This window comes from Desmodus rotundus, chromosome 9, assembly GCF_022682495.2.
Source record: "Desmodus rotundus isolate HL8 chromosome 9, HLdesRot8A.1, whole genome shotgun sequence".
NCBI lineage: Eukaryota > Metazoa > Chordata > Mammalia > Chiroptera > Phyllostomidae > Desmodus > Desmodus rotundus.
Genome location: NC_071395.1, coordinates 106,045,365 through 106,067,534, shown reverse-complemented (window position 1 = coordinate 106,067,534; position 22,170 = coordinate 106,045,365). Strand labels below are relative to the sequence as shown.

Genomic DNA, 22,170 nt, shown 5'->3' with positions numbered 1-22,170 from the left:
CCTGTAAACTTTAAATAATTAAAAAATTTCATAAATGAAAAATTTTTCCAAGCTAGTCTCTTCCCATTTTGATCATTCTGTTATTCTAGTGCTCCTAAACATTGATTAATATATTTTACATACATTTGTATTGAATATCATCTACTTATTTGGGAATCTTTCTACTTCTTGTGTACTTATTTCCTCTCTTAACAACCACTTATAAACATTAAAGTTTTTGGACCATGAATTATCTGAATAGTTGAATTGCCTCTTCCAATTTAAGTCATGGAAAAACTTTAAATCATCTCTCTGAAGTACTATAATGGATTCAGGAACCATGTCTGTTCTGATTGCTCATTCACACCAATCAGTGGCCCCAAGGATTCATAGAAATATGTGTTTTGGTGGAAAAATGAGTCACTCCACCAACACACAGCTGGCCTCTCCCACCCAGAGCACAATGAAAACGTGGAAATCTGAGCGAAGCACAGAGCCCCTGCATCGGAACAAGAGTCACACTCTTCCTGTTCTGCACATTGTGAAAGGGAAACTTGGTTTCCCGGGAAGAGGGCCGGGTTCTGCAAGTGAAATGGTCTGGTGTAGGTGTGCACAGCTGCTAACACTTACTGTTTTTATTGAGAGCGTGCAGTTTCAAAGATCTGGCCTTGCTTCCAACTGGAAAGCTGGAAGGAAGGTGGAGGATCCTCTTGTGAGCAACAGAATGAGTTTAACAGAAAGTCTTCTTGATACCAGTTCTTGACGGGTGCAAGTTACGAGAACGGGCAAAGGCTTGTGCACATTTCTTGATACCAGTGGTGTGTCAACCATTCTGACATGTCTGTTTCTATGGATAAACATATTTCATCCTCAAACAACCTTTTTTTTAATCCTTACCAGAGGATATGCTTACTGATTTCAGACAGAGGAAGGGAGAGAGAGAGAAAAAACATCAATATGAGGGAGAAACATTGGTCGGTTGTCTCCCTTGCGCACCCCGATCAAACCTGCTACCCACGTACGTGCCCGGACAGGATGAACCCACAACCTTTTGGTGTACAGGACAATGCTCCAGCCAACTGCACCACTTGGCCAAGGCCCTTCAAACTATTGTTGACATTCCCTCAGATCAGCTTTCTTTCTAAAACTCCAATCAGTTTCTCTTCCTCTTTTGGTTGCAATCCTTAATTAGTGCCTTATAATCTTTAGGATAAAGTCCAGACTGCTTAGCATGACTTCCAGGATGCACTGCGATTGGGCGACTTTTCTCAGCCCAGCCTCTCACCTTTAGCCTCTCTGCCTCCAACCATCTTACACTTCAGCTTCGATAAAATATTTGCCACGGCAAATAGCCACAAGGGCTCAGACAGCCACATGCCTTTACCAAGAATTTTCCTCTGCTTAGAATCCCAACCCCCAGCAAATGCCACAGCTCAGCTCCTCTGAAATGGCTCCCGACAACCTAATATAAACAGTAATACTCTTTCCTCTGTGCTGTCATTGTTCATTGTATGTGATGCCCTTTGTGGCCACTATCCCGTTAAACCGTAGTTGTTGAGGTCCAAGGCCAGCTCTCATGTTAGGCCGTAAGTTCCTGATAGCAAGGACCAAGTCTTTCCATCTCTGGGTCCCATCGCCTGGTCCTGGGACTAGCACTTTGTAGGCACTTGATAAATATTTGTTTGAGTGAATGATATTCAAAAAGATTTTTCTGAAGCACCATCAGGTCTCAAAGGGCTTTTTAATGTATCAAAGATTCGTCTCATAGACTCACTGAATATCAGAACTGGAAGGGACCTTGGAAATCATGTACTCCTATTTTTTCATTTACAGGTGAAAAAACTGAGGACTAAAAGAGATAAACTAAGAGAAGAAAAGTCACTTGAAATCATATACCAATTTGGAGGTAGAGCCAAACTGAGTAAATCTGAATAAATGAGGTAAAGCCATAGAAGGCTTTTTTTTTTTTTTGCAGAGGAAGACAACACAGTAACAGTTTAGGAAGATTAACTAGCAATGCTGTACGCACCGGATGAATTGGAGGGAAGAGATTAGAGATGCAGAGACCAACCAGGAAAGAACAATAACAATGCAGGCATCAATGGGTGACAACCGGACCAGAGAGGTGGCCGCAGTGATGGGAATGACAGGAGAATGATAACAGGGAAAGGACAAGCAGACCTCGGGATTCCATTTGCTTTGAGAGGTGAGGGGGAGAGAAGAGTTAAAAAGAACTGCAAGGTTGGAGACTGGTGGTTGAAAGGGTGATGGTACCATCGGTGGAAGTAAGAAAGTCATGAGAGGTCTTACTTTTGAGGGAAGACATTAAATTTAGTTTGCATTGAGTTGAGATGATGGTGGGATATCCAATGAGGCTGCAAGCAGTGGGAGATGAGGCGAGCCTGGTGTTTAGGAGGGAGGCTGACATACTGGTAACCAGTCACTGCTCCTCCTGGCCTGGTGGGATTCAGCAACTGCCTTAGGACCCTTGGTAATGCCTGGCCCCGCAGAACTCTGCTTCAGCAAGACAGACAACAGCGTCCCTTCTGATCACTTGGTGTCTGTGCCACTGGTTTCCCATATGTGTAACACTTCAAGAAGCTGAGACACTGATTTTAGAGTCACAGCAAAGAGGATGCTAGAAGAGAAGAAAGAAAGAAAGAAAGAAAGAAAGAAAGAAAGAAAGAAAGAAAGAAAGAAAGAAAGAAAGAAAAGAGGGAAAGTGACTGGAACCGGAGCAGAGGGCTGGAGGCAGAACCCATGTTAAACACTACATTAGGAAAGTAGCCCAAGGAAGAAAAAGGGAAATAGCGTGAATATTCATAGCAGGGTTATTCATAGTAGCCAAAAAGTGGGAACAACCCAAGTGTCCATCAGCAAACGCCATGCAGCATATCTATACAACGGAATTTTATTCGGCAGCTACAAGGAATGCAGTACTGATACATGCTATAGCAGGGGTCAGCCTTGAAAGTACACCACGTGGAAGAAGCCACACACAGAAGGCCACATGTTGTATGATGCATCTTACGTGAAGTGTCCAGATCAGGCAAGTCTGTAGACCGCAAGGAGATGGGTGGTTGTCAGGGCCTGGGAGAAGGGAGGAATGGGGAGTGACCGCTAATGGGCCTGGGGCCACAAAGTTGAATTTCGCCCAGCCCTGTACTCCTGGAAAACACTGACGTTTAAAGGCCTCTCCCTACTCTTTTGTGTTCTGGAAAACAGCTTACTGCAAAGAAGCACCCTCTCCCTATGACTCACAGGCACCCCCTTATTTACCTGTGCCCAGGACAGACACAGACCCTCCATGTTCTCATTCTTTGTCTCATAAATGATACTGAACTGTTTGTCCCCGCTCGTCACTCGGAACAAAATGCTTCATAACCAAACTTCGTTTAAGCCTCTCTCCTTCCCTGATCTTTGCCCCTGATCTTTGGCCCACTCACAGCCTCAGCCGGCACACAACCTGAGGATGGGCTGACTTCAGGGAGAAGCATTCTCTGATCTACTCTCATGTCACCCTTTCGTCCATTCCCTGCACCTGCTCGTGTTTGTGCTTTCTAGCTCCATTTAGCCCTCTCAGTAAAAGAAAACTCCCCTTCGTTTGGCCTTGAGACACAGATCTTGTGGTCACAGCATTCTCTCCGGTACGACAGACCCCTCCCTGACCGTACAGTAACAGTCCTTTCCTCCCGCGCAGACGTTGTCTCAGATAAAGTCTCCCTTTACTAAGTCCGGATCTGGGTTTTTTTTTTTTTTTTTTTTATTTGACAGGTGTTTATTTGGGGGGTGATAAAAATGTTCTTAAATTGTGGTTGCTAACTCTGTGAATGTACTAAAGACTATTTAGTACATTTTAAATAGGTGAACTGTATATTATGTAAATGATATCTCAGTGAAGCTTGGGTTTTAAATGTTTTTTTTAGAAGTTTTAAAAGCTGTTTTAAGAAATGAAAGGAAGAAAAAACAAGTTAGCAAGGGGGACAAGAAATAAACAAAAATAATACAGCCTCACAAAAGGCCACGAGGGAGAATCTCAAGGAGAGCAGTGCTAAGTCCTGCAAAATTCAAATAAAATTATAAAAGGAGAGGTAGTTGGTAGAATATGGAGTTTATCAGTGACTTCTAAGTTCACTTTTGGTAGAGAGGAAGCCGACTTTTTGGATAAACTGCAGAAGTGTAAGGACCGATTGGGGGAACAGATCTGCAGAAGTTCCAGAAAACAATGAACTTGAACAGGAGAAAACAGATGGGTCCAACCTGGAGGCGACAGGAAGGTAAAAGCAATTATGACGGAGTTTTGTCTGTGTGTTTGCTTTTGTTATTTATAGGTAAGATAAGAGACAGTGCATGTTGACGGCAAAGGAGAGGGAAGGCTTTATGGGATTTTCATTAATGTATTCTCTGGATGTTTTCTGTGTGTTAGCCTGAGTCACCGCTTCCCCGAGACTAAAACCTCTCACCCCAGAGCAAACCTGCTGTGTCCTGTGGTTGGTTTCTGGCACCAAATGGTGCATAAACTAGCACCAAATAAATATTTTTTATTGTTTGCTGGTTCGGGAAGTCTATCCTATATATTAATGTTTGAAAAAGAAAGGAAGGGATTTTTTAGGAAGAGAAATATACAAACATCATAAGCACTTTCCATTTATGTCAGAGGGACAAGAATAGTGTGCATAAGTCGGGAGAAAAACCCGTGGCAGCTGTGAGCCAGCTGCTGAGGACTGGTTTTCTATGTGGGATGGTTTGTTTCTCTGATGTGAAGACACGTCATTCATCCCAACCGTTTATTATTAACAAAACACACTGTCTCCCTAGGCTGTCTCTCAGCACAGATGCAAAGCTGAATGGAACACATTACATGCCGCCCCCCCCCACACACCTTGCTGAATCTTCCTAGGTATAAACAGATAAGACTTAAGGCAGAACCACAGCAAGAGATGAGCAATGCCTGGCTACCCACCCCTCAGCCCTGACCTTTCACACCTCTTGTTGCCACTGGGGGGAGGGGAGAAAGGGCCTACCCTCCCTCCTCTTACTAGAGACCCTCCCCCTGTGAATCCTTCCTCACTCTCCCAGAAGTAGTGGCAACCCTCCCTGAGCAGCTGGAGGGCCCTCCACTTTGTGTGGGAAAGTTTTCACGCATCTGCCTCTCCTGCTACGCTTTGGATTTCTCCTTAGGAAGGGCTGAGCTTTCCTCACCCTCCTTGAAGTTCCCAGCCCAGTAGCTGGCTCATGGTAAGTAGTCACACTTTGCTGAACACGTGGACAGATGGAGGAATATGATAGAGCGCTGTGAGATAGAGCGGCTGACACCAGTGCAACCTGTTCTTTTTCTGGGCCACAGGGTTGTTTGTTTCCACCTTTCTAGCACTTTTACAGACTCTGCCTCAGCAGCTAGCTGAAAGCACACAATGGAACAGTTTGCCTTTCAGCAAATAGAGTGAGCAATGGAAAATGGAAAGCGTCAGCCCTGAATGCAAGCGACGGCACGCTGAATGCAATTCCAAACGAAGGGAAACTGCTTATTTTCACTGAAACGAAGTGCTCAGAATTGTTCCGCTCCAGTTCTGGCTGTCAGTGTTGACAAAACTAGTTCACCAAGGCTTAGCACGCCCCCTGTCGGAGTTAGCTGGCATGTAGTAAGAAGAGGCACAGTGGAGAAACATCTAAGTAGGGGTAGGGCCCTTTCTGCAAAATTCTCTGTTAAAGAGGCATCGGTTGACTCATGTATTTACTAGACTACCCCTGGAACCTAACTTGACTTATCTCAAATACTGTCATTCCTTTTTGAAGAGTAGAAATATTCTCCTGATGGGAAAGCTGACATGGCATGGACTTAATTCCGTTAGCAAGTACACAACCACAAAAACCAAGTCAACCACCAGAATTTCTCTTCAGCACCCCCCCCCCACCGCACCCTGCAACAGTGAGGTTCACGCTGTAATCTCCAAATGTCCACTGAGAGAGAACTAGTTAAATAAATACAGTGCATGTACACTCTGGAAGACAAGGCAGCTCTACATGTACTGATATGGAACGATCTTCAAGATATATTAGTGACTGAAAAAAAACGCTGAGCAATATATATATTTGATTTTACATGCGGAGACTTTCTATGGAAAACTCCACAAAACAATAGTAACAATTATCTCCTGGGAAAGAAATTAGTTGCTGCAGACAGGGGTGGAAAGAAACCTTTTCACTGTATTTTTGTATGCTATTCACACTTTGTATCTTGTGTGTCACCTATGAAAATAATCTAACCAATTAAGAAATGTAAGAGCCTTGTGAAGGTTCAGTAGGTTTCTCTCCTGTCACTCTTCTTTTTTCTAGAAAACTTATCAATGCTCGATGGAAGCCACTTAGACTGCCAAAGTACACTTTCTTTTAAGTTCTAAAATAAATGGGTCAGGTCTAGCAGAAATATCAAATGTAATATATATTATATATTATATATTATAATAATATATTAGTATATATCATAAATTATATACATCAGATATTATAAGTAGATATACCAAATGCAATATATATTATATGTGATAATATATAATAATATATAATACATTATTATATATTATTATATATCATAATATATATATAATTTTATATATTACATTTGATTTTATATGTCAGGTATGATTTTATACTTGTATACCAGCTCATTCTACTTGAATCTCAAACAAGAAAGAAAGCCATTTGTTTCTGAGAAAACAGCTATTGAAGTGTTAGGGAAATATTTTTTCCAACAGTCATTGGGACCGTCCTGGGCCACCCCAGACAGCTCTCCAGCGCCTTTCTGGGTTGGTGGGTTCTCCAACTGGATTGATGGAGCCCCAGGTTTCCACCAAGTGATTTTTCACTCTTCCTAATGATAAGGCATGCCCGACTAGAACAGATCTTTTGCCAAGACCATCGTCTGTCCAGCTGGGGAAACCCAAGCTTGGTTTCCTAACTAGGGAAAAGGTTTGCCGCCTTTCTGGGGGAAAGGCGGGTGGTGCTGCTCCAGAGAACTCACAGCTCCAATGCTGTGCTAGAGAGCAAAATGGGCTTGCATGGGCAGCCTCTCTCTCCCTGCATTTCTGAGCTAAGGGTCCTCCTTGGTCCTGCTCCTTGGTACCCATTATAATTGAAAATACATCTGTAGTTAAAGCAGCACAGGTTGGTGGCGGTTTGTGCTCATCCTGTACTAACGAGAGGCGTAGCGCCAGGGGAGAAAGTGTGGGAGGAGTCTAGGGGACTGTTAAGCCGAGGCTACCCTGCAGGTGAACCACAGCAGGTCACTTTCCCTCTTCAGGCCGTCCTGTCCCCGTTCGTTAAGTGAGAAGGTGAGATCTGCTCATTTCTCTCATTGCTGAGCGCTGGTCTTCTGAATGTGGAGAGAAGGTGCATTCCTAGGTCCTGCTCTGAGGGTAGTGCCAGCTAGGCCTCTGGGCCAGGGGAAAACACAGAAAAAGCTGGTTTTTCGAGAAAGGTTAGAAATGGGTAAAAGGCTTTACTTTCTATTTCATTGCCCGTTTTAATAGAATTAAAATAGGATCACCCTAACAGACACCTAGAGGAGCTCTGCAGCCCCTCCCCACCACCGTGATTCTGACTGAAGTTTCTTTCTCTCGTTCCCCAAGCAACCCCTCAAGCTTTTAAAATAGCAGTTGGTAATTTGGGGGTGTGGGTTAGAGGCCCCTTCGAAAAGATTGTGGATCCTTTCCTTTTCAGAAACTGGGCACAAGCCGATACAACACAACACAATATTTCACGTGTCATTTCAGGGTCTCGTGTTCCGCCTACTCCCCTGCTCCAGAACGTAAAAGGCTGAGGTAGGCTTGCGGGTGAGCAGAAAAGGAGAGGGGAAAGTGGGGCAACGCTCTAGGACCTGTTTCCTCTCCAGCTCACATTCCTCCGTCGCAGTCCCGCTCTCTTCGCCTCCGCTTAGTCTCCGGCTCCAACTATTCCAACCATCCTGGGAAGGGTGGGGCGGTCGGCTCTCCGGGCCCCCTTGGTTGCCCCCTCCCCCTCCTCCTTCTCTCCTTCGGCCCCGGTCCCTCCCTTTCTGGGGTGGGGCCAGCCAATGGGCGACGAGACTCCCGGGTTTGGCCTGGGAGCCCGGGAGCGCAGAGATCGCCCCCCCTACAGTTCTGGCCGAGGTCCCGGGGCGCACGGACGTGGCTTGAGTTTCCTCCTCTCACTCTCTTCTCCCTCCCGCTCTTCCTCCTCTCCCGGTCTCCCACTCCAGCTTCAGCTCCACCCGCCGGCCCTGCACGGCTCCGGGTAGCCATGGAGGACACCCAGCTCCACATCGTCGAACAGCCGCTCCCCGGGTACCCTGACGCAGAGGACCCGGGGTCCTCAATAATGCGGGCGTCGGCGGCCGAGGAGCCGTCGGGTGCCGGCTCTGAGGAGCTGATCAAGTCGGACCAGGTGAACGGCGTGCTGGTGCTGAGCCTTCTGGACAAAATCATCGGCGCTGTCGACCAGATCCAGCTGACCCAAGCCCAACTGGAGGAGCGGCAGGCGGAGATGGAGGGCGCGGTGCAGAGCATCCAGGGCGAGCTGAGCAAGCTGGGCAAGGCGCACGCCACCACCAGTAACACCGTGAGCAAGTTGCTGGAGAAGGTGCGCAAGGTCAGCGTCAACGTGAAGACCGTGCGCGGCAGCCTGGAGCGCCAGGCCGGCCAGATCAAGAAGCTGGAGGTCAACGAGGCCGAGCTGTTGAGGCGCCGCAACTTTAAAGTTATGATCTACCAGGTGAGCTGGCGGGGTGGACCTCGCCCAGAACTCCGAGCCCGGCCCGTAGTCCCAGGGCCGGGGCTTGGGGTCGGGGGACCTGCCTTCAGCGCGGTTCAGCTCCCCTGCCAGCCTTTCTGGGCCCAGGGGACCCACCCTCCTCGGGACGACCGCTCCTAGGGTGGGGTGCGGTGAGGAGCAGATTCCTGGAGTGCGCAGAGGGGCGCGCTCTGCGCCCCGCGTCTCCTCACCGAGCCCCCTCTCTTCGGTGTCAAACGTAGTGGAGCCGAGTTAGGGGGCTGGATTCGGGGTCACTATCCCTCGCAGAATGCTCCTAACTTGGCTCTGTCAAAGGTCTACTCCAAGGAAGTTTGGGGGAAAGCCGTAGGTCCCTGGCGGCTTTTGGGACCCGCTGTAAACGGACACTGGCGGCCAGGCCCGGGTTTGGGGCCTCAGGCGCTGCCCGCCCGATATAGCGGGTGATTCAGGGCCCAGGCACGCACCGGCGGGGGCTGAGCCGGGCGAGGGACACCATAGCCAGCACACCTCCGCGGACCCTGCACCCCCGCCTCAGCCTTGGCTACCTACCCTATCCCCTCGGTGCAATCTGTCCCTGGCCTCCCGGCACTTTCAGGCCCTTGGGGAGGCCCTCGTCAGAGGCGCGCCCTTCCTCTTGGCCAGGTGGAAGCAGGCAGGCGGGGGTGGGGATGGGTGGGTGAAAAAAGCAAGAGGGGCTGGTGGAGGGGAGTGGACAGCCCAGGCCCTCGGTCCAGGCACAGTGAATCACCTCGCATACCTGCGGGGGTGGTGGAGGAACCGCAGGCAGGCTGGAGGAGGCTGGCGCGCTCCAAGCTCCGCCCAGGCGCTTATTACTTCGTTTGAACCTCTCCCCATTCTTCCTGCCAGGATTAAAAAAAAAAAAGTAGTTTTGTATCTTAACCCCAAATAAACCTGCCCCTCTCCGCACCCCCTCCCCAATTCCATTAAGTGGGCCCTCAGCTGAGAGCTTGGTGATCTTTGCCTGGGTGTGAATGTGCCCAGCCTCGCCTCCTCTCTGGTCCCGGGAGGCCTGGTGGCTGCCCCTGTGCTAAGGAGATGAGACCAGGGGGAGGTAGTCTGTGCTCCCTCTCCCTATCGAGGGGGCTGAAAGAAAAGGAAGGCTGGGTTTCCCACAACCCCTAGGCAACAAGACCCCTCTCGGAGAGCTTTGGTTTCACTGAAGACTCTGGGGCTTGGTCGAGCTGGCTTCCGAGTGACCATCTGAGATGCTACATGGCCTGGGGTTGGCCTCTCTAGAGGAGCTAAGAAAGATGCAGATTGAGACAAGTGTTTGGAGATAAGACACGGGGAGGTGGGCGAGCTGGCACTTAGCCGAAGAGGTAGAGGTGGGACAGAGGCAGAAGTGACATTCTGCCCCCACCTCCCCTGCCCAGGGATCTACCCAAGAGGCCTTTAAAAAGCTTTACCTCTCCCCATCCAGCACTGTCAGGTAGTAAATGTTCAGCCCGAGTTGTTTCCACTTGGTCTGCTGGGAGAAAGCAGAGTGTGTGTGTGAGTGTGTGTGTGTGTGTGTGTGTGTGTGTGTGAGAGAGAGAGAGAGAGAGAGATTTTTAAGGAGATCTATCTAGCACTGAGAGGTATCAAAGGAAGGAGAACAAGATAGGGGAGCAAATGAGCCTGATCTTTTCTACCTGGTATGGTAGAGGGTTGCCATGGAGGGCTGAGGGGGTGGCCATTCTCACTTTTAAAGGTCCCAGACCATAGGACCTGGGGAAATTCTTGGTCTTGGAGTAAACCTCCCCACGTCAAAGATGGAGATTCTGAGAGGACGGGTATGGAGGGAGAGGCCAATAGCATCCCTCTGTCACTCCCTCTCAGCCACTGGCAGGGATCTGGAGCTGGGTATTGTGTGTCTGTGGGAGCAGGAGGTCAAGTCTCGGGGTGGCTTTGACTACATCTGTACTAACCCAGGCTCGGAGGAGAACAGAGAGTTGAGGTAGCAGGAATAGCTCAAGCTGAGGACCCAGAGCCTCCAAACATCAGGGGAAATAACGAAGAACTAAAATGGTCCCAACTCTGGGAAGATCTCAGAGACAAAGACTGCCGACAGGGTGGGGCTCAGGGAAGCAGAACTTCCCTGAGTTGCACAGCAGATGTCCCAGGTGGAGGCAAGCGGGTGGGGTGCTCTGATGCTGGAGGAAGGCAGAGGCTGCTCCTCCCTGAGTTCTGCAGGCCTGGGAAGAGAATGAGGTAAAAATAGCTCTGGGCCTTGGCAGACCTAATAGGGAAGATCAGGGGAGGCAACATTTATGGTAAAATCAGGCAGTTGGGGTAGGATGTTTGGGTGGCCAGGCATGGAGAGATTTGGAGAAAAGCCTCACAGGATGGTGTGAGTTCTCTAGCAGGGGAACAGGAAATTCTGTATGCCCCACTGCAGATGTGGGAGGTGATGATACAGCGAAGGGGGGTGGGGGCAGGGGGAGGGAATCCTGAAAGGGTGGGAAGGCCCCAGCTGTGGGGTCAGGTCATCTGGCCTTCCACACCTTCTTCCTGGGGAATAAAGGAGGGAATCCCTTGTGTGGCCCCACCCCTGAGTCAGGGAACTGCTAGACACAATGACATCACAGGTTAAGTTTGCATTCGACCACACACACACACACACACACACACACACACACACACACAATTCAGCCCCTCCCTGGCATTTCCCTCTGTCTCCCAAATGACAAGTAGCAGTTTGGCGTCCCATCCTACGAGATGACGCCTAGCTAGGCAACGGTTAGTGAATGAGAGAAGTGAATTCTGCTAGTAGTTTGAGGTCAGTGGATTGAGAACTGCTCGGAGGATCAGGCCGATTTGGGCACCATCCAAACAGCAGGAACTGTGATTATTAAAGAGCCAATTCTCCCAGACGGTAATTTGGATGTTATTAGAGTTCTTTTAGAATCCAGAAAGGGAGGCTAAAATGGAAATGAATGTGTTCTGGAGTATTTTTGATGAGGCAGTTAGTTGGTGACCTACACATGGATGCCCATCAGACCTGGTCCAAGTGCTTGAGGATGGGACCAGGAAGCATTTAAAGCATCCGGGGGATCATGGGCATTAAAGGTGAGGACACCAGGGCTGGAATGAGGGCTGGCTGACTTCTCCCCAAATCCTAGTCCATCCTACAGCTTCTTCTTGGACTCAGACAAATCAAGCCTACTTTGTTCCAGAATCCCAAAACTTGGTCAAAAAATATTCCCAACTTGGGTTTCTGGTCCCTCTTGTCCCCCTAAGCCTAGTGGCCACGGAGAGATTGCTTACCATGCCTTTCCTCCACAAAGCTGAGTTTGGGTGGTTTTTCCTGGTTGTTGAATCCAAAGCAGGGAGGACATTTTTAGGGGTATTTCTTTTCTTTTTTAAGTCCTCACCGAAGGACTTTTTCATTGCTTTTCGAGGGAGAGGAAAGGAGAGGGGAAGGGAGAGAGAGAAACATCAATTAATTGCTTCCCACATGCACCCAGACCAGGGATCGAACCTGCAACTGAGGTATGTGCCCTGACCAGGAATCAAATACACAACCTTTTGGTTAAGAGACAGTGCTCCAACCCACTGAGCCACACTGGCCAGGTCTAGGGGTATTTCTAAGACTAAAGGAAATCATGCTTCTTGCTCTATTTATTTCTTTTTAGTAAATAAAGTCAGAAAGGCAGGAGATGGCACAGGGTGGGCAACTGGTAGGGAGAGGGGGGTTATCGGTGCCAGGCAAGCAGCCTCAGAGATGAGTAGTGGTTTGTTCCATTTTTTTTAATCATACCATTGTGAATGTTTTATCATTTTGTCGTGATAGAATTTTTGAGTTGGAAGATGCTTCAGAGATAATCAACTTGTTTCTTCATTTTGTATTGGAGGAAGTTGAGGCTCAGAAAGGGGAAGTGACTTGCCTATTGTCACTCAAATGATTGGGGGGTCAAAGCTGAGGCCAGAACACAGGTGTACCCCACCCGCTCTTCTGCTGCCCTTTCTTTTTGAAAACAATGTTTTATTTATTTATTTTAGAGAGAGGGGAAGGGAGGGAGAAAGAGAGAGAGAGAAACATCAACATGAAAGAGAAATATCGATCAGAGAGAGACTGATCAGTTACCTCTCTTCAGCCCCAACGGGGAACCAACCCAAAACTCAGGCATGTGCCCTGACTGGGAATCCAACCGGCCACCTTTTCCTTTGTGGGCCGACACCCAACCAGCTGAGCCACACTGTTCAGGCTTTTGCTGCACTTTCTGCTCCTCACCTCCTTCTTCCATCCCTGGGCCCTACAGCAGGAAACAGGGCGGAGGCTAGCACTGGCAGAGGGTTGCTTCTGGCTCCTTCATTCTCTGAGGGAGACAGTGTCACAGCCCTGGCATGGGCTGCTGCATGTGTGCGGGTGTGCACAGCCCTGGCACGGGCTGCTGCGTGTGTGCGGGTGTGCAGCATTGGCTAACAGTGACTAAGGTTGATGGCCTTCAGCTGCTCAGCCTCACAGCGCTGAAGAAGAGGCAGTGTGTGATCACCTGGCCCAATGACAGAGTGTGTGAGGACAGCAGGGTGTAAAGACTGGCACTCCCTGCCCCGTTGGGGTGTCCCCTGGCATGGCCTCTGCATCTGGCCAGACAAAGACCACGTTGTCTCCTCAGCCTCCCTGCCCCTGCAGCCTTCTCCCTGTGCCCCACAGGGCAGGCTGGCACCTGCTGCCTTGTGTTTCTGTGGCTGCAGGCCTTTACTCAACACTGCTATCCCCATATCTGGTGACACACCCAACTGTCCCTCTCCCCTGACATCTCCTGATTGTCCAAAGCCCCTCAGGAGGGAGAGTTGGGAGCTGCCGCTGGGTGCCCCAGGATGTGGGCCCACCTGTCATAAAAATAGCTTAATTTCTCTGTGCATCTTGGTGTCTGCTGGCCCAAGCATGGGTGGTAGGAAGGGTAGCAAGGGAGGCAGGAGGGGAGGATGTGGCCAAAGGGAAATAGCCACGGTGTCCCTCTTCCATGCCTCTCCCTCTCCTTATCCGGGGCGGCACCCAGCGCCCAGGGGAATAACAAGCACTGGGGTCAGCAGTGTCTGACTCTGAAGACAATGAAGTTGTTTGCCTCCTCTTTTACTCGTTGGAGCCTCCCCAGCTAGAATCCAATGACTGGCCTCTTAGAAAACTCCTTTTCCACCCCCCCACCCCCCGCAAGCTCTTTCCCCCATCACCCTACCCCCGACCCCCAACAACAGCTGGTAGGAGGCCAAGGCCAGGACAGGGGAAGATTCTAGAGGGAGGATGGGAGGGGGGTCCATTTAAACTGTGTTTATTAATTCATGGGTCTGGGTTTGTCCCACCCCTATCAGCCCTAGGGCCTTCCTGATGAAGCATTTAAAATGTGGTTCCTTTCCATCCTAATACATTGTGTACTCCCTCCTCCTCCCTACTCACCCCTCCCGACTCTGCATGCTCACCAAGGCCTCCTTCTCTCAACCCTATCTGCACCCATTCCAAACCCCACTTAAACCCCTTTTCCTCGTCTTAGCCCAAGAAGAAGCTGAATGCACCCTCTGACCTGGTCACACCCAAGATCGTGCCTTTTGACCTTCTGCCTGAGACTGAGCCCTTTGACCTGAAGCCTGATACAGTGCCTGAGATCCCACCCTTTGACCAGACGCCTAGGGCACTGCCCTATTACCCAGAGCCTGTGTCTCTGCCCACCCCAAAGGAGCCAACAGCCGGTGGGGGCATTTAGGGCCTCCTGGAACCCCTGGGTCCATGGGCATGGGGTGTCACTACTGTCCACCATGAGCTCTGCACTTGGTGGTGGTCAGGGCAGGCTGGTGAGCCTCTTTCGAGACACTGCCCCTTGGAGGTGGGGGGTGGGTATTATGAAACGCTCTTGTATTAGGCAGAGTTCAGGTGAATATGGTGTGTGCAGTAGAGTGGGAGGTGGAGGGAAGGCCCCTCCCTCCACTTCTTGATTTTTGTGTTAATAGCGACACTCCAAACACCATGCTTGAGCTGCACCCAATGCCGCCCTGCATGAAATTGCATGAAACTGAGCCAAGGCTTCGGATTCTCCCTTCCCTTTGCCCTTCTGCCTCCTCCTCCGGGGCAGGCCAGTTTGGCTCAAAGCCTCTTAAGAGAGGCCTCAGGAGGCCCAAGCCTGGGGTCTGCTCTGTGCCCTCTCCACCTCCCCCCATGTAGCTGAGGAAACATTTACACTTATTTTTTCCAGTGGTTTTTTTTTTTTAATGTTTTGCAAAGCAATCCCTTATGTTTGCCAGATCCTGCCTTGGGTGGGGCACTCAAAAGCTGCCAACTCAGAGAGGCCAGAAGGGGGAACATTTTAGCTGGTTCTGGCTTGGATTCTCGGGCCTTCTTATAGGACAGTGTTGCTCAACTTTTTTTTTTTTTCCATAATCATCCGCTTGAGGAGTCCTTGTAGACATTTCCTCCTAACTGTCCCCTCCCCCATGAAATTTTAATCCTGCAGTTATACTATATATCTGTTTATGTACCGGGACTCTTTGGAACACCAGAAACTATCACAATATCTAAACTTCCCCTTACCCCCCAAGAGCCTGCTTCCATCTTCCTGGGGACAACATCATGCCTGTTGAGAATTACTATAGCAAGAAAGAAGGACCGTCTGCCTTCAGTGTCTCCCACCCCCTTGTCATGGCAGTCTCAAGTGGGGAGCCTGAGTTTTTAAGACACCCTCTCTCTCACCTCTCCCTCGGTCTGCACCCCCCTCTAACACCATGTCTCAGCAGGTTCTAGGTCCCCAAATTACCTTTCCAAAGTCTACCCTGGCCATCCCCAGATGGTAGCTGGGGACAGAGCTGGTTCACTCTAAGTCAAGAAAGGCTCCTACCCAGAGCTATATGACATTGTCCCTTCTCCCTGACAAATACGAAGTGCCTGGCCAAGGACCAGACACATATTAGGTGCTCAGTTGTAACCATGAATTGTTTTTCGTAAGCCAGAGGATCTTAAGTTTATACAGCAGAGTTGGGGAGTGGTGTGGAAGGGGCTGGGAGCTCCTCTGGGGAGTCCTCTACATTCATCCTGGGCTGGGGAGCTGTGTGTGTGTGTGGGCGGGGGCGGGGGCAGCTGTGCATGCTTTTGTTCAGACCTGGTCATTAAAGGTAACTCTGGAAACCAAGCCTGTTGGGAGTGGTGGTTTTGTTTAATAAAAAAAATGTGAAAACAGAACAAGCCGAGCCCTCCCTCCTTGCTACCCACTGAGGCCTCTCCTTCAGTTCAGGAGCTCTGCCAAGGAGGTCGGGGTGGGACAAGGGTGCCCTGGCCTGTGTGCCCAGGGTAGGGGAGAGGTGCTTTAGGATTGTGTTTATGGTTGTTGTAGCAACGGGCAGACTGGGTGGGCCCAAGATAGCGCTCCAAGGCTGTGAGTCATAGGGGAAACCTGGCTTGGAAAGGGGGAGAAAAGAGAAAATCCATTAATGGAGGTGAAAAGCTAAGGTCCTGGTGGTGTACCCTCTCCAGAACCAGCCTACTGGACATTGTTCAGGAGCTTGGGCCATATCGTTTCTTCCTGCGTCCCCTGATCTCCCACCGGGAAGGCAGCCTCTCTGGTGTGAGCCATCGCTCTCAGGGAAACATACAACGAACCAGGTTCTATTCACAGGTCCCTATGTGGACCAAGGGAGATGCCCCCAAATCCAGAAATAAATCTTCTCTCACTGGGATTGCTCCCTGATGTTGTATTTGAGGCCTTTCATCAGGCACTAGGAAGATGGGATGGGCTACAAGAAGTCTTCAACTCTCCCCCCAGCCCTGTTCACTTCTAAGATCAGTTGGCAAAGACCTTTATCTAGGAAGCCAGAGGCCAGGGAAACCGGCCAGCTCAGCCTTTATGGGGTGGGTGGATTAGCGGGGAGAATCAGGGATGCTGGGAGTGGGGCAGAGAGACAATGTGGATTTGTTTTCCAGGAGCTGGGACTGTTTCCTGACTATTCCCCGCCCATCACCCTTAATCCTTCCAAGCCCATCCACATTGTCTGAGCCTAGTGAAAGGAGGGGTTCTCCACCCTCTGGTGTCCAGTATGTGGGGTTTTATCCTGGGGAAGCTGCAAAGGAGAGATCAGAGCTGTTTTTTTTTTTTTTTTTGAACAGGGCTGCAAGTACATTCTGGGTGGAGACAGATGAAGAGATAGTGGAGAGTTTAGATCCTAGAGAGTCCTAAAATGGTATGTAAGAGAGAGGACTCAAGTAGTGTCCAGGGAGAGCTAATTGCAAACAGAGACCCAAAGAGTACAAACTGGAACTAAGAGGGAATGCTGAGAGTGGTCGGGACCCCCCTACACCCAGAACAAGGCAAACGCCCCTCCAATGCTTCTGTAAGTGTGAAAGACAGAGGGATGAGCAGAATGAAGTAGGATGCCCACAATAGTACTAAACAAGCTATGGCAAGTAGAGACTACAAGTCCCAGCATGCCCAGTGCTCAGGTCACCTTGCCTGCTGGGAGGTGTAGTCAAGGGATGAGAGCTTGAGGTGGCTTGATGCCCAGAAGAGCCTGGTGCCCAGTTTGGGAGCAGAGGTGGAGCCACTATTCCCTCTTTGTCCCCGCTAATGCTATTGACAGGGAGGGAAGGAAGTTGGGAGGGGTGTTCCTAGTTTTCACTGTAAACCAGGAAACTGGGGGGAGGTGGGTGGGAGGGAAAAGGAAAGAAGTTGGGAGCGGGGGAAGGAATTTCTGTAGCAGGTGGTGCAGAGCTACCAAGTGGCCAATGTATGTGTGTGTGTGTGTATTTGTGTGTTTATGAGAGGTCCCTGCTCAGGGTGCCTCACTTTTCTTTTTTCTTTTTGTACATTGAATTTATTGGGGTGACATTGATTAATAGGATCATATAGGTTTCAAGATGCCTCATTTTTCTCAGTCGGGGTTTTCTTACAATACTGGGAAACAATCTCAGAAAACCCTTTAGAAACTGTCTCTCATTCCTTCATCTGAAGTCTCTAAAGAGCATCCGGGCCAAAGAGGAGGCCCTGTTTACGCTCTGGGTCATGTCCCTTCCTGTGCCCAGCCTCCCCTTACCTTGTGGGAGGTGAGCCTGAGATTCTGAAACATTGGCCCAGACTCAGGGTCTTGGAAAATCTTCCCAGAGTGGAAAACAGTGCTGGTATTAGGCTCTGAGAGGGAGGAGGGAAGAACTGGCTCTGAGCTCCAGGATCTCAGGGAATCTGGGACCACCGTCCTATACTTGGCCCCTTGAGATACGATCTGCAGGGGCGGGGGGAAGGGAGCAAGAATGGAAAAGTAATCCCTCCCTTCCATTCCAAAGTAGGGAAGTCCGAACCAGAAGAAATATCTGTGCTGGGGGGAATACATGCCAGCCACTTTTTTCCCCTTTCTTCTCCGAATTTCTACACGGCGGGGGAGGGGGAAATGCACTGGTGGAACCAAACAGTACGAGGAGGTCAAGGAGTGGGGCAGGGGCCACAGTTCTTCCGTAAGACTTGTTCTGAAATGGTTTGAAGTCTGGGAAACACACTCCCTTCACCTTGACTTCAAGCTGCTCTACTTGGGGGGGTGGTCGCCTGATATTGGCTGTGTGTTCATCTCCCTTCCCCGAGCCCTCGACCACTCGGTCCCTCGACCCCTCAATCTGAAGGAACGTTTCGCAAACCCCTTTACTTTTAGGCCTGACTCGGGCAATGCGTGACTTACTGCACCAGAGGGCGCTCTGCGCATTTCCAAAGTTAAGTTGTGTTCCTTGGGACGCAGGAGGCAGGGAGTGGTTTAACTTAAGAAGGGCGGATGTAGGGCTCGAGGACGCAGCTGCAGGGCCACAGACATATTTAACCGAGGTGCAGTTAATCTCCAACCCGAAGCCCTGTTCCCTCTCGTCCTGCCTGTAGAGTTATTCATTCAACACGTTTGTGGGATGCAAATAAGGTGTCTGTGCCAGGCGCTGGGGACACAATGGCAGACACGTTCCGGCTGATTTCATGGGTACCACGCACTCCCCAGCATCACCTCCACCTTGCCTCGGTTCACTCGTTGTCCCCCCAAGTCCCTGCCCACCGCCCCTCATCTTTTCTGCTCTGCTTTCCCTTTAGGATGAAGTGAAATTACCGGCCAAACTGAGCATCAGCAAGTCGCTGAAAGAGTCAGATACGCTGCCCGAGAAGGAGGGCGACGAGCTGGGTGAGGGCGAGCGGCCCGAGGAGGACGCCGCGGCGATCGAGCTGTCGTCGGACGAGGCGGTGGAGGTGGAGGAGGTCATCGAGGAGTCGCGCGCGGAGCGCATCAAGCGCAGCGGCCTGCGGCGCGTGGACGACTTCAAGAAGGCCTTCTCCAAGGAGAAGATGGAGAAGACCAGGGTGCGCACCCGGGAGAACCTGGAGAAGACCCGCCTCAAGACCAAGGAGAACCTGGAGAAGACGCGGCACACGCTGGAGAAGCGCATGAACAAGCTGGGCACGCGCCTCGTTCCCGTGGAGCGTCGGGAGAAGCTCAAGACCTCCCGAGAAAAGCTACGCAAGTCCTTCACTCCCGACCATGTGGTCTACGCGCGCTCCAAGACGGCCGTCTACAAGGTGCCGCCCTTCACCTTCCACGTCAAGAAGATCCGCGAGGGCGAGGTGGAGGTGCTGAAGGCTACGGAGATGGTGGAGGTGGGCGTTGACGACGAGGAGGAGGGTGGCGCGGAGCGTGGCGAGGCCATCGATTTGCTGCGCGGGAGCAGCCCCGACGTGCACACGCTGCTGGAGATCACCGAGGAGTCAGATGCCGTGCTGGTGGACAAGAGCGACAGCGACTGAGGGGGAGGAGTGGGGCTCTGCCCGGGAGGCCTTGCTGCCCCGCCTCTCCCCACCCCCACCCTGATCCTTTTCATCCTGAACTTTCTCTTTTGCATTCTTTCTTGGGCCCACACGGGCTGACATATTTCTAAATTGAGAGCACCTTCCCCTCAAGGCGCACCCCTCAAGTCTTAGAGCTGTTAAGATGAGAGGGGGAGGCAGCCTCCACAAAGGCCAGCCCCGATTTAGGCGTAGCCCGGGTGGAAACGGAGAGGGGACGGCCCATGTTCTGGTTGTGCAAGCTGGGGATCCTGCGGGAAAATGCTGTTATTTCCATAGTCGGGGCCCCCTCGGGGCAGGCTGCCCCCCCTCCCCCAACCTCCCCCTCACACATCCAGTTCTGTCATTCCTGCTCACTGAGCTCTTCTTTCTTATCCTGATCCCTGGAAGCTTCGAAGCTGAAATTAATGTAATAGAGAATGAATCCTGAAGAAGATCTTTGTCCACATGGGAGGCCCCACACACTGGAAGGACTTGAAAGTTGCTCTTGGGAGAAAAAGCCATGCATGAGGGTCTAGCACAGGCTGTATCTGCAAAGCGTCCCAACAAGGAAGGTTGGTGCCAAGCAGAGCCCCGGGCAGTGGGGGTGGAGAGGGACACACTCACACTCCAGGCACCTGCACACAGGAGCATGTGGCTGTGGCTTTGGGAAGGAGAACAGGAAATAGCGGAAGGTGGAAATGGGCGAAGAGAGGACCATTTGCCTCAGGAGCAGCATGAGAAATGCAGAACAAGAATCTTGTCTTGGGTTCTCCTTATCCATCTCAGGATAAGGAGTGATGATGAGAAAGAGAAAAGAGAGGTAAGCCTCACTCCTTCCCTCAGCTGGGATCTGCCTGGTGCCCCAGGGCCAGTCCATCTCTCAAAGCCCAGAAAATTGGGGTCCCAGAAGGGGGTAGCATCTGGCTGCGGAGAACTGGGAGTTAGGAGGCAGGCAGGCTAGAAAGAAGGTGGGGTGCTAAGGACCAGGCCACCAAGCTGAGAGCTGGAGGGGAAGTGTGTATGGAGCCACCAGCAGCCTCTTCTCAGGACCCTCCCCTAGGACTAGCAGAAGAGCTGCAGAACTGGCCAAGACCGCCTTGCCCTGGTGGGCTCCTCTCCTGAGTCTTTAGGGCTGAGAGGGTTGCTGTTCCCAGGTTCTCCTTGGGATACTAACACCCTGCTGCTCCTCCCCAGGAAAGGCGAATGTCAGGAGCAAGCATGGCTCCCCTCTCCCGCCAAGCCATTTGTGCCATGGCCCACAAGTTCCCTTAAGAAGAGGCTGAAGGATTCTTTCTTCTCCCCCATCACCTCTGCCTTATCGTCCCTGCTCTGCTTTTTAGAATTGCAGCCAATTGCTTTCAGGGGTGGAGGGAGAGGGGGAGCCTGGGGACACAAACTGTTTTACAATACAAAGCTTTGCTCCCTTTCCCCCCTCACCGCCTACTTTCTTGGTTCCTTTCTCTCTTGTGAATGCTGGGAGACAGGTCAACTGAGGCAGGACGGGGACTGGGACAAGGTGCTGATGGGCTGAAGGGGCCTGAGTTGGGGGCGGACACCGGTTCCTGTGGGCTCTGGGGGGTCTCTCGTGTTGCTGTGTCCTGGTGAGCAGCTGACCAATAAACCTGCTTTTCTAAAAGGACCTGTGTTGGATTGTATTCTCCGAAGACAGCTGTGTATAGGACGAGTTACAGAGGGCAGGAGGGAACCAGGGAGGGAGAGAAAAAGAGAAGACTGTTGATTTAAACTTGCTTCACTGGCGTGGGGCGTGTGTGTGTGGGGTGTGTTATTGTCATCCCTATTCTAGAGATGAGGAAACAGTGACTTGTGGGAGGCCATGTAGCTGGTAAATGGTGGGGTTGCGATTCTGAGCCAGGCATCCTGTTACCCTGGGCAGTCTGGATCTCCTTCCCAGCTGCCAGGGCACTAGCCCGCCAGACATGCCCAGTTAGCCTGAGCTTCCCCCAAATACACACTTCAGAGCCATAGGCCTAGAGGAGGCAGCTTCAGGGAGGGGAAAAATCAGAGGCCCTGACTCAGGGGGCTGAATGTCATAAAGGAAGGGTTCCAGTGTGTGTTGTATGCTGGTTGTAGCCACACAGCATAGCTAATGCTCCCCGTGACCCTGGGATGAGCACCTGTTTGGGGGTTTGTACAGTCTCTCTCCCCCGTGAGCAGTCTGCCCCACCTTCCCACAGGCTGTGGATTTCCCAGAGCAATGGACTCAAATCATTATGCAGGTTCTGCTGGCATCAGAATCACTTAGGAAGGAGTGTCCCTAATAAATATCACTTGACCAAAAGTCCATATGGTTTTTTTTCTGTAAACTAAAGGACACATTTTTCATTTTCACCAATAACTTTATTGATTTGGACATTTTGAGTATGTTGGCTCTCTCCCACGTGGTATAACGTTGATTGTTCTCAATTAATGTCTCTATTTGATCACTGTCAACTTGAACTGGTCTACCCAACCGTGGGTTATCGTCCAGCAAGAGAGCTCCAGAACGGAACTTTGTAAACCACTTTTGACACATTCGATCAGTCACAGCACCTTCTCCATATACTGTGCAAATCTTTTTTTTTTTTTTGCATTTCATTTTCATTTCTACCTTTCTTGAAATAATAAAGCATAATATGCCAAAAATGTTGTGTATCTCTTT

General features: G+C 50.6%; 1 protein-coding gene across 1 annotated transcript; it reads left to right on the top strand.

Moving 5' to 3' along the window:
• Window positions 1-7,859: 7,859 nt before the first annotated feature.
• CAVIN1 (caveolae associated protein 1) lies at window positions 7,860-21,150 on the top strand. The gene is made up of 2 exons (XM_024553510.3): window positions 7,860-8,727; window positions 18,786-21,150. Exons 1-2 carry the CDS (start codon window positions 8,257-8,259, stop codon window positions 19,488-19,490), a joined length of 1,176 nt encoding a protein of 391 aa, XP_024409278.1. The 5' UTR covers window positions 7,860-8,256; the 3' UTR covers window positions 19,491-21,150.
• The last annotated feature ends 1,020 nt before the right edge of the window (window positions 21,151-22,170 follow it).

Bases quoted from the DNA above. Each gene is read 5' to 3' on its own strand.
- CAVIN1 (XM_024553510.3), top strand. From the start codon at position 8,257: ATGGAGGACACCCAGCTCCACATCGTCGAACAGCCGCTCCCCGGGTAC. The intron at 8,728-18,785 runs GTGAGCTGGCGG...CTTTCCCTTTAG, and splicing joins TTAAAGTTATGATCTACCAG to GATGAAGTGAAATTACCGGC.